This window comes from Geotrypetes seraphini, chromosome 8 (assembly GCF_902459505.1).
Source record: "Geotrypetes seraphini chromosome 8, aGeoSer1.1, whole genome shotgun sequence".
Lineage (NCBI taxonomy): Eukaryota > Metazoa > Chordata > Amphibia > Gymnophiona > Dermophiidae > Geotrypetes > Geotrypetes seraphini.
This window is the reverse complement of record NC_047091.1, coordinates 68248885-68264335: the sequence shown is the minus strand read 5'-3', so window position 1 is coordinate 68264335 and position 15451 is coordinate 68248885. Positions and strand designations below refer to the sequence as shown.

General features: G+C 41.9%; 1 protein-coding gene across 5 annotated transcripts in view; it reads right to left on the bottom strand.

Annotated features, from left to right (window-relative positions):
- The window catches only part of SYVN1 (synoviolin 1), a 149343-nt gene that overhangs the window by 9587 nt on the left and 124305 nt on the right, over window positions 1–15451 (bottom strand). For all 5 annotated transcript variants that reach the window (XM_033956213.1, XM_033956212.1, XM_033956211.1 and 2 more), the window contains exons 14-15: window positions 6221–6407; window positions 3431–3573 (exon numbers count right to left, since the gene is read on the bottom strand). In XM_033956213.1, the coding sequence (XP_033812104.1) occupies window positions 3431–3573; window positions 6221–6407 (330 nt within the window). The remainder of the gene's footprint in view (window positions 1–3430; window positions 3574–6220; window positions 6408–15451) is intronic.

The following is a 15451-nucleotide window of genomic DNA, read 5'->3' as shown; positions in this document are numbered from 1 at the left end:
AAAAATGATGGAGACGACCTCCTATAGGGGGAAAAAGAGACAGAGACAGAATGGTGGAGGTTATGCTCTGTTGTAAACAGTCAAAAAGGCTGAGAAGCCTTAGGTGCAGCAGAAGCTTGGGGTTTCTGCTGCTTTTGAGATTGCTGTTTTTTCAGAGGAGGGCGAGTATAAGGAGCCGGCTTTGGAGCAAAACGCCTTTGATAGATAACAGCAGGGCGTGCAGGCTTGGCAGGAGCTGGCTTTGGTTTAGGTCTGACTATAGAAGCAAATGATTTTTCATGGTCAGATAATTTATTGGTGGCTGCCTCGATGGATTCTTCAAAGAGGTCATTGCCCTGACAAGGAATGTTAGCTAAGCGGTCTTGAAGGTTAGAGTCCATGTCAATGGTACGAAGCCAGTCAAGACAACGCATAACTACAGAGCAAGCAGGCGCTCAGGCAGGTAACTCAAAGGCACCATAAAATGATTGGAGGAGATGCAGACGTAATTGAAAGAAAGAAGCAATGACTTCTTGAAACTCAAAATGCATATGGTTATCAAAATAAGCCAAAAACTTTGGTAGAAGAAATTCAAAATAAGTGATGAAATAAAAATTATAATTGAGGACTTTAGAGGACATCATAGCATTCTTGTAGATGCAACATCCGAATTTGTCCATAGTTTTCCCCTCCCTTCCAGGAGGAACTGTGGCATAAACCTTGGAAGGATGGGACCTCTTCAAGGAGGATTCAACAAGCAGGGATTGATGAGATAACTGTGAGTTGTCAAACCCTTTGCAATGCACAGTTTTATACCTAGAGTCCAATTTTCCTGGAACAGCTGGTATGGAAAAAGGTGTCTCCAAACATCGAGCAAAAGTCTGATTTAAAAGCTTATGAAGTGGAAGCTTAAGACACTCTGCCGGAGGTTGAGGAAGATGCAGGACTTCTAGATACTCCTTAGAATATTTGGAGCCAGTATGCAATTGAACATCCAAGTCTACAGCCATCTGTCGCAGGAAAGAAGAGAAAGATAGCTGATCTACCAATGCTTTGCCTCGAGAAGGACTCGAGGACGTCGAGGCAGCTTGTGTCCTAGAAGAAGCTTCGGCATGGAAAAAGGCATCAAAGGAACCTGGTGACTTGGATGAGGCAATCAAGACCGGAACATCCTCGAGGTCTGGCATCGGAGACTTCGAATGAGGAGTTGGTGGTCTGGTCGAAGTTGGAGTAGATCGAGGCTTTGAGGAAGATGGTCTGTCCTGAGAAGAACGATGCCTGGAAGGATGCCTCGATGAAGGCCTCGAATGGTGGTGAGAACTGTGTCTGGAACCAGATCTCTAGGATCGAGGAGATTTTGCCTCGGAGACGTAAGCAGCTGATGCCGATGTATGAATAGGGCTAGAGGCTATAGATCGAAGCTCCAGAGGCTTGGTGGAGGAACCTCAATGCACTCTCAAAGACTCTGCTCCTTGTTTAGAGTGTGAGGATTTTCGTCGAGGCACTTGCAAAGAATCTGCTCCTTGCTTTTCGTGCTTGGATGGCAGACCAGACACCCGCAGAGACTCTGCTCCCTGCAAAGAGTGTGGAAGCTCAGACTGGGGTAAAGGAAGCGGCTCGACCTCGCGGGAGTCTGCTGAATGCCCAGGCTGGATAAGAGGAAGCAGTTTAGGTCCCATGTTAATAAGAGCTGAATAAACTGCTTCTCTAACATGGTCTGGAAAGAAGCCGGCAAGGATGGATCTGCGTCTGAAACCGGACCACTTGCTTTGGCTGGAGGTTCCTTCGAGGTAGTGTGAGTGTGTTTTGACTTAGAAGTCTTGGACACTTTAATCACCACCAGTGGAACTGACTGCTGAGCTATCTGACCTAAGGAAACAGGGGAAGATACAGCAGATGACGTCGAAACAAGAGCCGCTGCAAACGACGAGGGTCCGATGAGGCTCAAAGTGGAAGCAGGAGGCGCAGAAAGAGCCTCGATGGAAGTCGAGGCCGAAGACGCCTTCGAAATCGAGGAATCAGTAGGAGACTCCATCTCAAAAAGCTTGTCCACCAGAATGCAACGACGCTTGAAAGCACGAGGCTGAAGTGTTTGGCAAGGCAGACACGACCTAGGATGATGTTTCGGCCCAAGGTACTTGCTACACCTCTTAAAGCCTGTAGCAGGCCGAGACATAGACGGAAAAATAGCCGTCGCAAAGTCGAAGCCCTCGGGCTGCGGCCGAGCGGCCTGTCCCTGAAAACGAACGGAAGAAGAAAAAATTTTTTTTTTTAAAACTAAAATAAAATAGCGATTCGTGAAGAAAAAAACACAAATCGCGGTTGAGAGAAGGCACAAAATGAATGAAGTTAAACACAGAGAGTCAAAGACGGACTTCTCGGCTCCGCAGAAAACTGAGAACTGAGGAGATGCGCCTTGTGCTGGGCGGGAAGGCACTCGCGCATGCGCGGAGCGGGCGACTCGAAACTTCGAGTTTCTTCAAGCAAGTTTGCTTGTGAGGTGTCCGCATCCGGGCTCCGTCGATGACGTCACCCATATGTGAGAATACCTGCCTGCTTGTCCTGGGATAATTATCTATATACAGTATATTATTTGGACTGTGATTTGGTTTTGATCACATAAGTTATATTATCACAGATGACTACAGTTTTGCTCCCATAATATATTTAGCTTTATTTATTGGACATACCTGTTCTCAAGATTTGGCAGTAAGTTACAATTCACTATTGCTATCTTTGAGCTTTGATTAATATGTGGAGTTTTTTGATCTGTAATAGTTAATAGCTCTGTATAAAGTGGGGCAAAGTCTTTTTTCTCCATTGTAGTTTATAATTGAGTATAAAAAGCATGGTGGATTGTTCTTAACTGTTGTGATTTATGAAGCATATGTGAAGCATGCATGGTATTTTATGCTTTGATGCTTCTAAATCTGCAGATTGGTAGTCTGATCCCCATCCCCAGTAAATTATTTTAAGTTCCCACCCCCTTCTCATTCTCATTATATTGGTACACCGACTCCTCACCATCCCTGCAAATGTTTTGCTGTTCCCGCAACAGCTGCAAGATCGCAGAAGGAAACAAGCAAACAAACAGTCCATATTGAAGATACAAGTGGGAAGGGGGAACTAGAAATTTCAAAGGCAGATTTCAACTAAAAAAAAAAAAAAATGGATGTTTTGTATTTGAACTGGAGACTGCAGTAGGATAGGGAAAGGTAAAATAGGCATGAGAAAACTGTCAATTTTTAAGGTTTTCTTTTTTGTTCTACAAGCTCAAGATAAAAAAATGCATTAGCAGATATTTCATGCATGAGAGACCGTGAGACTATGATCCCCACCTACGAACAGAAATATGCTCTACTTCAATTGCTCACAAACTACAAATAGCTGAATACTTCCATTAGTATGCATGCTTTCCCACTGAGTTTATCAGGAAAAGGGGCTAAGCTACCTGTTTGTCCTGATGTGGATAAATCAGTTGCTAGTGGTGGAGGCACAGCTCCAGTTGCACTTGAGGTGGTCACAGCATCTGACGTGGACTCTGAAGGACTTGGCACAGGGGAGGGTTGCAGAGGAGAGGCACTACGGGGGGGTCTTGAGAAAGAGCACACAAGGAGGGTTTTACATAAAAACAAGAACAAGAATTGCAATTACTACTACAAAAAACGTAAATCAAAAATGAATTTGCATATAACCATGTTGTAACGCTATTGCTTTTTCCATCTTATATATATGGCAAATAGAATTCCACCAAAAAGTGAAATTTAATTTTGTATGATCTTTCCAGTTTTAATATTTAATATTAATATTTAATAAAATCTGGGGACCATTGGCTCTTTTTTCTAAAGATCAGATATCATAGCACAAGGATAGAACATATAATAGGGGTTAGGGTGGGTACAATATTATAAGAACAGATAATTTATAATTTATTCCAAAGAGGGTCTTTCTATATGTTTGTATTAAAATAAATATTGTTGGATATTCAAGTGTATATTGAAAATTATATGTATTATATATCTATCACTTGATGTAAGAAATTTAAAATGAATAAAGATATTATAAAAAAAAAAAAAAAAAAAAATGAATTTGCAGATTAAGAATATTTATGTAAGAGACCCTCAGCTGAATACATCTCGTGATTTCATTATTAAGCATTAACCCTATCTCACTGACTGCATACTGTTAATGAAATCAGAAGCCAACAAGTGACAAGGCCTCACATAACTTAGTGGCGTAGAAAGGGGGGTTGGAGGGGGATGGGGAGAGGGAGAGAGACCCATCGAGGGGAGGAGGAGAGAAATGCTGCACCCAACTGGGTAGGGAGAGAGGGTGGAGGAGGGAGAAGGAAGACCAAGGAAGTGAGAGGAGAGAGAGATGCCAGACCATGGAGAAGGGAGGGAAAGAAAAGAAGAGGTGATGCCAGAGCATGGAGGGAGTGAAGAGGAGACAGATGCCAGACAGTGGGGTGGAAAGGAAGGAAGGAAAGGAGAAGAGAGATGCCAGAGTATGGGGGAGGGGGTGGAGACAGAGAAAGAAAAATGGAGAAGGGGTGAAGCTGAAATGAATCATGTATAAAGGTGAGAAGGGGGACAGGATAGTTTATGGATGGGGCATAGAAAGAAGGAAGATGCAATATGGAAGGGAGAGGACAGACACTGGATGGATAAAAGAGAATGAAGATGAGGAAAGCAGAAACCAGAAATGACAAAAAGATATGCATTTATTGATGGTTTAAGTGTGAAGACTTAATATATATATGTTTGTGTTCATATCATAGTGGGTAATATATGGTACCTCTATGGGGTTATCTTAAGAGAATTTCTTTATTTTGTGATGATTTAATATGTTCACAATACTTGGTTTTCTAATTTATTGCATGTTGTGATTGATTTTAACTCCAAATATTAATTGTTTTCTTTTTTCCTTTTTATCTTTTTCTTTTCTGTTTCATGATAGTTTGTTTTTACTGTATTTTTCAACATTTTTTGTGACATATGTTTTTTCCCTTTTCTACCATGGTATGTATCCTAAAAATTAATTAATTTTTTCTTTTTTGTTTTTTCTCTCTTCTCTTAATTTTTTCTTTTATTACTTAAGTCTGATACTATTATTCATGTATTATCATTTCACTGGTTTCCTTTCTTTCTTCTTCCTTTTTTTGCACTACCATAATGGTTCATGTTCCGTCACAGTTCTTTCAAACTTAACACCAGCAGTCGTTTACTATCGAAATCCGACTGGTTGCTATCTCTTTTGCATGCAGTCTATTGATATTGCATGCGTACTTGTCACCTTTTTAAACATATACATATGTCCTTATGTTATTAGAATATAATATTTGAGTTTATGGTCAAATAGGATCATCTTGTCATTTTACTCTTATTACTTCTTATCTTTTTACCTTTTACTATTATATTGTTTTCATATGTTTTTAATATTGTGTTTTATGTTATATCTGTACCTAATAGGACCCCTGATGAAGGTTGTCCGAAACACGGACCGTGTTGGGTCCCTTGTTTGGTAAAAAGGTTTTAAAATATATTTTGGTTGTCACAATAAATTTTGCCTACATCGTTGTACATATCTGCAGTTTTGGTTTGTTTGTTCCTGTTTAATTTTTGTCTACATATTTCTATTTTTAGTTTGTGATTACTTATTCTATACTCTGATCATGCACAGTCAATGCTCACAGAAAACCATATATTTTTCATATACACAGATACATCATCACAATCTGTATTAATCTGGCTTGTTTAGTTTTACAATGGGCGTATTGATGTCCTAGTGCTCATTACTGTATTTAAGATGATGCCTTGTTGTGCGACTCATGGATTACTACTAAAAATATATATTTTTTAATATAGAGGAGTAAGTGTTAAAAAAATTATCAGCCCAGAGTATCAAATACTAGGTGTGCCACTGCTCTGACCTGCTGTATTACAATCAGAAATCAACATTTTGATATCTGATCTGCAAAATTCCTGAGTTGCATAACAAGCCAAATAGTGGGAAATGGGAGAATATTCTGTCCATAACATTTTTTTTCACATTACAAAAAGAATACATGGACCAACTATTGGGCATTTGTGCTTTTTTCCTGTAGAAATCTAAACTCTGAAATGTATTTAAGAGACCTTTAAAATTTGCTAATGGAAAGGTCTTTCATAAGAAGATGGACTTGTGTTTAGGTCCATCACAGAGTGTGCATGAGTGGCCAGATGATGTCCCATGTACTGACCCGATGGTGGCCAGCACTGTCAGGTACTGGTTGATTTGCAGCATGGCAGCATCTAGTAGTGTGTGAATGTTCTGCAGGCACTGTAGCCGAGCCTCCAGATTCTGCCGCTCATGGCCTTCTATGGCCTGCAGCTCCTCGTCTGTCAGCCCTGCAAAACCAGCAGGTGGCACTGGCATGGGAGGAAAGCCTGAATAGAAGAAGAAAAAAGGTCAACGCCAATTTCCTTTTTTCCAGATTCAATTATACTTCTTTCTTAAGTAGAAGCAGCACTTTTTATTCCTCATAACACAAAATCTTAGGGTGTGTTAGCTAATCTAGTTTGTTTCTACATATATGGAGATAGGAACCTGATAATGTTACAATATTAGAAGAAGTACCATGTAGAAGAAGTTGGACAAGTTACTTTGTAAATATAATATATTAAAGTTATTAGTTATTGCAAGGATAAAGTAAAATATTACAGTTACTAATTACTTGTTTAATGAAAGTAATAAAGAGCTGTGCAAAAGTTTTGCATCACCTCCGAGTAATACATTGTTCCGTCTTTCTTGCTGGATCACAGCAATATTTCTGATGCCTACTGCTGCATATTATATACTGACGTGTTCAGAATTTTATGCTCTATCACCCTGCACATTTTAAATTGATTTAGGACTTCAGATTTAAGACTTGTAACGCATAAACTGCGGAATGTTGAAAATGTTGATATTTCGCGTCAAAACTGGAGTCCAATCAGGTCACTCCATTTTCAACCAATGGCGTTTGTTTTGAGGAACCAATCACAGTGCAGCATTCACGTGCATATATGGCATAGTGGGAAAATCAGTTTTCATAACTGTGTGCTACTCCAGTGACAGCATAATCTCAACATGGGTAAAGTTAGAAATCTTTCAAAAGAAGAACGTGTGACGGTGGTTGTACTTAATGAAAAAGGCTATTCAAGCCGGCAAATTTGCAGCCAGGGTGAAGTGCAATCAAAGTACAGTCATACGCTTGTTCAGTAAGAAAAAAGAGACAGGAAATGTGACTGACAGGGCTCGAAGTGGAAGACCACACAAATCCGTTGTGTGAGAGGACAGGGTTGTTTGCCGGATCTCAGTGGCAGATCGCAAACTTGCATCATCACATTTGTCAGCCAAGTGGCAGGAAATGTGTTCAGTGAACGCATCTGCCTCAACAGTACGTCGGCGGTGCCTGGAGTTTGGCCTATGTGGCTGTAGAGCAAGAAAGAAGCCATTGGTAACGGCGATGCAAAGAAAGTTATGGGTTGAGTGGGCCAGAAAGTACAGCATGTGGATACCAGAGGTGTGAGAAAACGTTCTCTTCAGCGATGAGAGTACTTTCTGTGCGTTAGGAGGCCAGTGCAACATGTTTGTAAGATGATTTAAGAATGAGGCTTTCAAACCACAGTGCCTGGACTTGACTGTAAAGCATCCAACAAAAATCATGGTCTGGGGCTGTATGTCAGCCAATGGCATTGGACGCTTTCAGGTGATTGATGGCTTGATGAACGGTGCCAAGTATCTCTCCACTTTGCAAAACGTAATGGTTCCGTCTGCAAGGAATCTCTTTCAATGTGACTTCCACTTCCAGGATGACAAAGCACCCTGTCATCAGGTAAAGATGGTGAAAAAATGGATGACATCGAGTCATATTCAGCGATTGGAATGGCCAGGGCAGTCACCAGATCTCAATCAAATTGAGAATTTGTGGAATAATCTTGTTGTCAAGGTGTTCAGAAAACACCCAAAAACAAAGGTTGAGTTGATTGAAGCACTGATTAATGTATAGCACCATGTTGTACAGCCAGATGAACTTCTAAAATTGGTTCACTCCATGCCTCAATGCTGAAAGCTTGTTATCAAGAACAAAGGCTGGCCCATACGTTATTAGAATAGCAGAAAACATCCAGCCCTTTTCAAGGCTACCTCTTCTTGAAGGGGGTAACAGTTAAAATACAAATAAACTTAGTACGTATTGAAATAGCTAATGTAATCCATTTATGAAATATCAACTTTTTTGACATTCTGCAGTTAATGCATAATGTAATGCATTAACTGCAGAATGTCAAAAAAGTTGATATTTCATAAATGGATTACATTAGCTATTTCAATACGTACTAAGTTTATTAAATCTGAAGTACTAAATCAACGTAAAATTCGCAACACATCAGTATATAATATGCGGCAGTAGGCATCAAAAATATTGCTGTGATCCAGCAAGAAAGATGGAACAATGTATTACTCGGAGGTGATGCAAAACTTTTGCACGGCTCTGTATGTTAAGTTACCGTGAAAGTAATATATGCTACTTTTAGTTACTTTTTAATTCTTGAATATAAACAGTTGTTTTGATGTTGCATAAAATTAATTCTTGCAATAGGAAATTCATCCATCAAAGAAAATCTCTTAACAGAAAATGTTCAAGTCATCAAATATAAGGGGGGATAAGGGATAGTGACTTGGAAACCGCCTTTTTGTAGTTATGAACATAAGCAGTGCCTCTGCTGGGTCAGACCAGGGGTCCATCGTGCCCAGCAGTCTGTTCACGCGGTGGCCCAACATGTCCAGGACCTGTGTAGCAATCCCTTATCTATACCCCTCCATCCCCTTTTCCTTCAAAAAATTGTCCAATCCCTTCTTGAACCCCAGTACCGTACTCTGTCCTGTCACACCCTCTGGAAGCACATTCCAGGTGTCCATCACCTGTTGGGTGAAGAAGAACTTCCTAGCATTGGTTTTGAATCTGTCCCCTTTCAACTTTTCCGAATGCCATCTAGTTTTTGTAGTATTCGGGAGTTTTAAGAATCTGTCCCTCTCTACTTTCTCTATGCCCTTCATGATCTTATAGGTCTCAATCATATCCCCTCCAAGTCTCCTCTTCTCCAGGGAAAAGAGCCCCAGTTTCTCCAATCTTTCAGTGTATGAAAAGTTTTCCATACCTTTTATCAAACGTGTCGCTCTCTTCTGAACCCTCTCGAGTATCGCCAAATCCTTTTTAAGGCACGGCGACTAATACTGGAAGCAGTACTCCAGGTGTGGGCGCACCATCACCCGATACAACGGCAGGATAACTTCTTTCATTCTGGTTGTAATACCTTTCTTGATTATACCTAGCATTCTATTCGCCTTCTTAACGGCCGCTGCGCACCGTGCCGACGGCTTCATTTTCTCGTCCACCATTACCCCCAAGTCCCTTTCTTGGGTACTCTCACCTAATAACAGCCCTCCCATCGTATAGCTGTGCTTCGGGTTTCTGTTTCCTACATGCAAGACTTTACATTTCTCTACATTAAACTTCATTTGCCATCTCATCACCCACTCTCCTAGTTTGTTCAGGTCCCTTTGTAAATCTTCGCAGTCCTCTTTAGTCCTAGCCCCACTAAATAGTTTGGTGTCTTCTGTGAATTTTATTATTTTGCACTTCGTCCCTATTTCTAGATCATTTATACATACACTGAATAGCAGCGGTCCGAGCACCGACTCCTGCAGAACACCACTTATGACCCTCCTCCAGTCCGAGTAGTGGCCCTTCACTCCTACCCTCTGCTTCCTACCCGCCAACTGACATGGATAACCTGGACATACAGATGATTCAACTGGACATACTGGCCTCACTTGTGTATGCTGGACACTACAGACCTATATTTTCCCATAGCCAGGCCCAGCCTGTATCTTGCTGTCTGTAAACACCTGCAGCCTTTGCAATGCTAACGTTTTTGTCTCCATTCCCTGCTGGGAGGATATTTTTCCAAGGTTCTGCTGAACTGTTATCAGTGCTGTATGACTTCATATGCCAGGCACCCTGGAAAGCCATAAAACTTTTATAATGAGCAAGGATCCCTGCAGGACGATGTGGGTGTAGCGAGATGAGAGAACTTGGTACCAAAACATTTGCTCCCTGTCTCTGAACCAAGTTATGGGAACCAAGCAGCTGGATTGTTGAAAGGCCACCTTTGCCAACTTTCAGCATACAAGGACACTATCCCGAAGATGCACAGAATTGTAAAACCACTAATTAACATCTACAAAGTCATCTCAGCGCTGGAGAAAGAAAGTTCACCAAGAGTTCTCTGTTTATGCAAGGCCCCCCCTACTGGGGAGGGGGGGGTGGAGGTGAGAGAGGTGTGGACTGAGAGGAGGAGTTAGGTATACATTATTTTATGTACCAATAGGGAATTACATAACCAGAATTCGGGGGTGTACTTTTTGGAACAAAGGAAGAATTTCTCTGTATAAAAAACACGTGCATTCTAGGTAAAGCCAGAGAGATTCACTTACTTATGCTATGGGGTTCTGCTAGCCCCCTGCTAAGCATATGGGTGCAAGTTCTTCTCTCCATTGCATATTCTGAACTGACAATATATTTTTCTGATATGTCTCTGTTGCTGTAATACTGTAAGTTTTTATACTAACAATAAACAAATATTGTTTGTTTTGGAAGATACAATGCCGTCTTGTAGTTATTACAATGAGGTAAACAAAGCAGCCTTTACTTCACAACCAATTCCTGATCCATCTATCTACGTCTCCTTCCACCCCATGGTTCTTCAGTTTCCGAAGTAGGCGTTCATGGGGTACCTTGTCAAAGGCTTTCTGGAAATCTAAGTATACGATGTCTATGGGGTCCCCTTTGTCCATCCGCTTGTTAATTCCTTCGAAGAAATGCAATAAATTCGTTAGACACGATCTTCCCTTGCAGAAGCTATGTTGGCTTGTTATCAGAAGTTTATTTCTTTCTAGATCTTCGATGCTGTCCTTTATCAGTGCTTCCGCCATTTTCCCCAGAATCGAGGTCAGACTTACCAGTCTGTAGTTCCCCGGGTCACCTCTTGATCCCTTTTTAAAGATGGGCGTAACATTGGCTATCTTCCAGTCCTCCGGGATCACGCCTGTTTTCAGGGATAGATTACAAACTTGTTGTAGTAGTTCCGCTATTTCCTCCTTTAGTTCTTTCAGAACCCTAGGGTGGATTCCGTCTGGGACTGGCAATTTGTCAGTTTTTAATTTTTCTATCTGCCTGTATTCGTCTTTGAGGCTTACTTCCATGGATGTCAATTTTTCTGCTTGGTCTCCTTTGAAGATTTGCTCAGGTTCCGGTATGTTGGATGTGTCCTCTTTTGTAAATACAGACGAAAAGAACATGTTTAGTCTTTCCGCCACTTCTTTCTCCTCCTTTACCACTCCCTTCCTATCTCCGTCATCCAGCGGTCCCACCTTCTCCCTAGCCGGCTACTTCCCTTTAACATATCCGAAGAACGGTTTGAAATTTCGTGCTTCCCTGGCTAGCCTCTCTTCATATTCTCATTTGGTTTTTCTAACCACAAGGTGACATTCTTTTTGATACTTCCTGTGCTCTTTCCAGTTCTCCTCAGTTTTGCCCTTTTTCCATTTCCTGAATGACTACTTCTTATCACTTATCGCTTTCTTCACTTCTTTAGTTATCCACGCTGGGTCTTTTGTTCGACTCTTTTTGCACCCTTTTCTGAATCTGGGGATAAACAGATATTGCACCTCACTCACCGTGTCCTTGAATAAAGACCAGGCTTGCTCTACAGTCTGCCATTTCTTTGTGCTGTTCCTAAGTTTCTTCCTTACCATTGCCCTCATTGCTTCGTAATTTCCTTTCTTGAAGTTAAAAGTTGTCACTGTGGTTCGCTTTCCCTTTGGTGATCCTACTTCAACTTTGAACTTGATCATATTATGGTCGCTGTTTCCCAGTGGTCCCACTACTTCCACTTCCTTTGCAGGTCCTCTTAGCCCATTTAGGATTAGATCCAGAGTGGCATCTCCTCTTGTCGGTTCTCTGACAAGCTGTTCCATGAAGCAATCATGTATAGCCTCCAGGAATCCGGTCTCACTAGCGCATTTTGAGTTTCCAAGACTCCAGTCTATCCCGGGATAGTTGAAGTCTCCCATAAAAATCGTGTTACTGCTTTTGCATTCCCGCTTCATCTCGGCTTCCATTTCTTCATCAATAGCTTCGGTTTGCCCAGATGGACGATAGTACAGGCCCATCTTTGTCTCGGGCCCTTTCCTTCCCAGTATTTTAACCCATAGCGATTCCAATTTGTTGGTTGTCTCTGCTGTGTCCACTCTGGTTGAGTGTATGCTTTCTTTTATGTATAGGGCTATTCCTCCTCCTTTCTGACCTGACCTGTCCTGGCAAAAGAGTTTGTACCCCAGCAGTGCTGTATCCCATTTGTTTTCTTCATTCCACCATGTTTCGGAGACCCCAATGATGTCTAGTTTTTCAGTTTTGGCCATGATTTCTAATTCCCCCATTTTGTTCCTTAGGCTCCTTGCATTAGTATATATGCAATTTAAATCCTGGTATGTTTTTGTCTTCATTTCCTTTCTTTGCGCTTCGTTGTTTATTTTCTTCTCTTGTGCTACAATCCTCTTATTCTCCTTTTCTGGGTTGGTCAACTCCTGTGTTTTGCTCGTTGTTTCTTCCCAGCAATTTTCCCTCTTAGTATCTTCGCGGGATACCTTCTTCCGAATCGTCGACACTTGGTCGACTGTCGGCTTCCCCCTTCTTCTTAGTTTAAACCCTGTTCTATTCCTTTCTTAACATTGTTTGCTAGAAGTCTAGTTCCCGCTGCGCTCAGATGCAGTCCGTCTCTCCTGAAGAGCTTGTTCTTGCCCCAAAATGTTCCTCACGAAGTGGAACCTCTCTTCCTCACACCATCTCCTCATCTATGCATTTATTGATTGTAGTTCCGTCTGCCTCTTCACATCTGCCCTTGGTACTGGTAGGATCTCTGAAAACGCTATCTTCCGAGTCCTCATCTTCAACTTCCTTCCCAGAATCCTGAACTGTTCTATCAGTGCACTTCTTCTATAGTCTCTCCTGCTGACATCATTTGTCCCGATATGGATCATTACTGTAGTCTTCCGTCTCTGCTCCTTCCAGGATCTCTCCAATTTTGTCAACAATGTTCTTTGTTCTCGCTCCTGGGAGACAGGTCACTAGTAGATCCTCTCTCCCACCTGCTATGTGGCTGTCTACTTGCTTTAGGATTGAGTCTCCCACTAGGATTGCAGACTTTGCCTTCTTCAGTTTTCGCTCCGGTCTCAGGTCTATATCCTTGGAGTGTTTCGCTGCTTCTTCTTCTGGGCATCGCCTAGCCCTTTCCTCCCCCCTCCTGTGGGATTCCTCTGTGGGTTTCTTTCCTGGAGCCATCTTTCTCTTGTTCTCCCTTCCACGTTGGTGTAACCTCATCTTTCCTCTGATGTTCGTGTTCTTCCACCCTCCTCTTGTAGGCCTCCTCAATGAATTCCTCACGTTCCCTGACTTCTTCCTCAATGTGTCTCTCTCTCATGCAGTCCTCAGGTGTCCCGATTGAGTCTTCTGTGATGTAAAGTCCTTCAGTTGCCTGACTTCCTTCTTCAAGGTTTTCAGCTCCTGACACCGACCGCATACATATGACAGACTCATACAACCACATTCAAAGCGGTTTACATACAAGTACTCAAGCATTTTCCTTCTCTGTCCCCGTAGGTGCACAATCTATCTGATATACCTGGGGCAGTGGAGGATTAAGTGACTTGCCCAGGGGTCACAAGGAGCAGCACGGGATTTAAATCCACAACCTCAGGGTGCTGAGGCTGTAGCTCTAACCACTGCACCACATGATCCCTACAATTAGAGAGATATTTAATTCAAATAAGGAAACCCCCCCATGAAAATAGCTAGCATATGAGAAGTGCAAAAATCAAACATTATCTATATTCAGCAGTCCTCAGTATGGCAGCAACAGGCAAGTCTACTTCTGGTATCTATGTTAGCAAAGAAACAATCTTGTTCAATCAGAATGGTTAATCATAAGCTGAAGTGTCAGTTAGAAATAGGTCCAACAGTTTCCTCAATTCAAGGTACTGCTTTTGAAGTATAATGCCTACTAAAACTTTAACTAAACCATTTCCATTACAGTGAAGATACAATTGCATTTCAACACATTTGTCTGTCATTCTGCATCTTTTTTTTAATCATAAAATTTTTATTGAAAATAATGAGAAGTTTAACAATCCACTCAGAGAACAATATACACTACTTGTCACAACAACTCACTAAGCATCCCCTCCCCCACCAGCTGTTAAAGTTGCCATCCGGTTATAAATCAAGTCCCAGTCTCCATGCCGTCTCTCATAAAGCAATTCCATGTGTAGGATACAGCTTAAGCGTGTCTTCCACTCTTTCAGAGATGGGACAACTGTACTTCTCCAGTTGGCAGCAATGAGACATTGGGCCATCACCAAGCCAGAATGAATGAGAAATCCTCACCACCAAGGATGTGTGGATATATTCAACCCTAACAAACAGTCCCCTGGTTCCCAGGCCACAGAGCTGGACAACCACTGCTCTAGGCATGCCTTTACCTGGTGCCAAAAAGATGACACCCAAGGGCAAGACCACCAAACATGTATAAATGTGCCCACTTGAAACCCACACCTCCAACAAATATGTGAAACAGAAGGAAACATAATATGTGAAACAGAAGGAAACATAATAGGCAACCTTTCAGGAGTATAATACCACCTAGTCAGCACTTTGTATGCATTCTCTTGTGTGTTGAGGATGCTTTTTGTATCTCTTGACAAATATGGGACCACTGAGAATCTGTAAAAGGACCACTAGATCCTTCTCCCATGTCCTTTGAAACGAAAACACTACAGGTTCCCAACCCCTTAAATAATAATAAAGAACATAAGAATTGGCGCTGCTGGATCAGACCAGTGGTTCATCGTGTCCAGCAGTCTGCTCATGTGGCGGCCCTTAGGTCAAAAACCAGTGCCCTATTTGAGTCTAGCCTTACCTGCGTACATTCTGGTTCAGCAGGAACTTATCTAACCTTTTCTTGAATCCCTGGAGGGTGCTTTCCCCCTATAACAGCCTCTGGAAGAGCGTTCCAGATTTCTACCATTCTCTGGATGAAGAAGAACTTCCTTACATTTGTACGGAATCTATCCCCTTTTAACTTTAGAGAGTGCCCTCTCATTCTCTCCACCTCGGAGAGGGTGAACAATCTCTCCCTACTAAGTTGTTCCCTTCAATATCTTGAATATTTCGATCATGTCCCCTCTCAGTCTCCTCTTTTCAAGAGAGAAGAGGCCCAGTTTCTCTAGCCTCACATTGTACAGCAACTCCTCCAGTCCCTAACCATTTTTGTCGCTCTTCTCTGGACCCTTTCGAGTAGTACTATGTCCTTTTTCATGTATGGCGACCAGT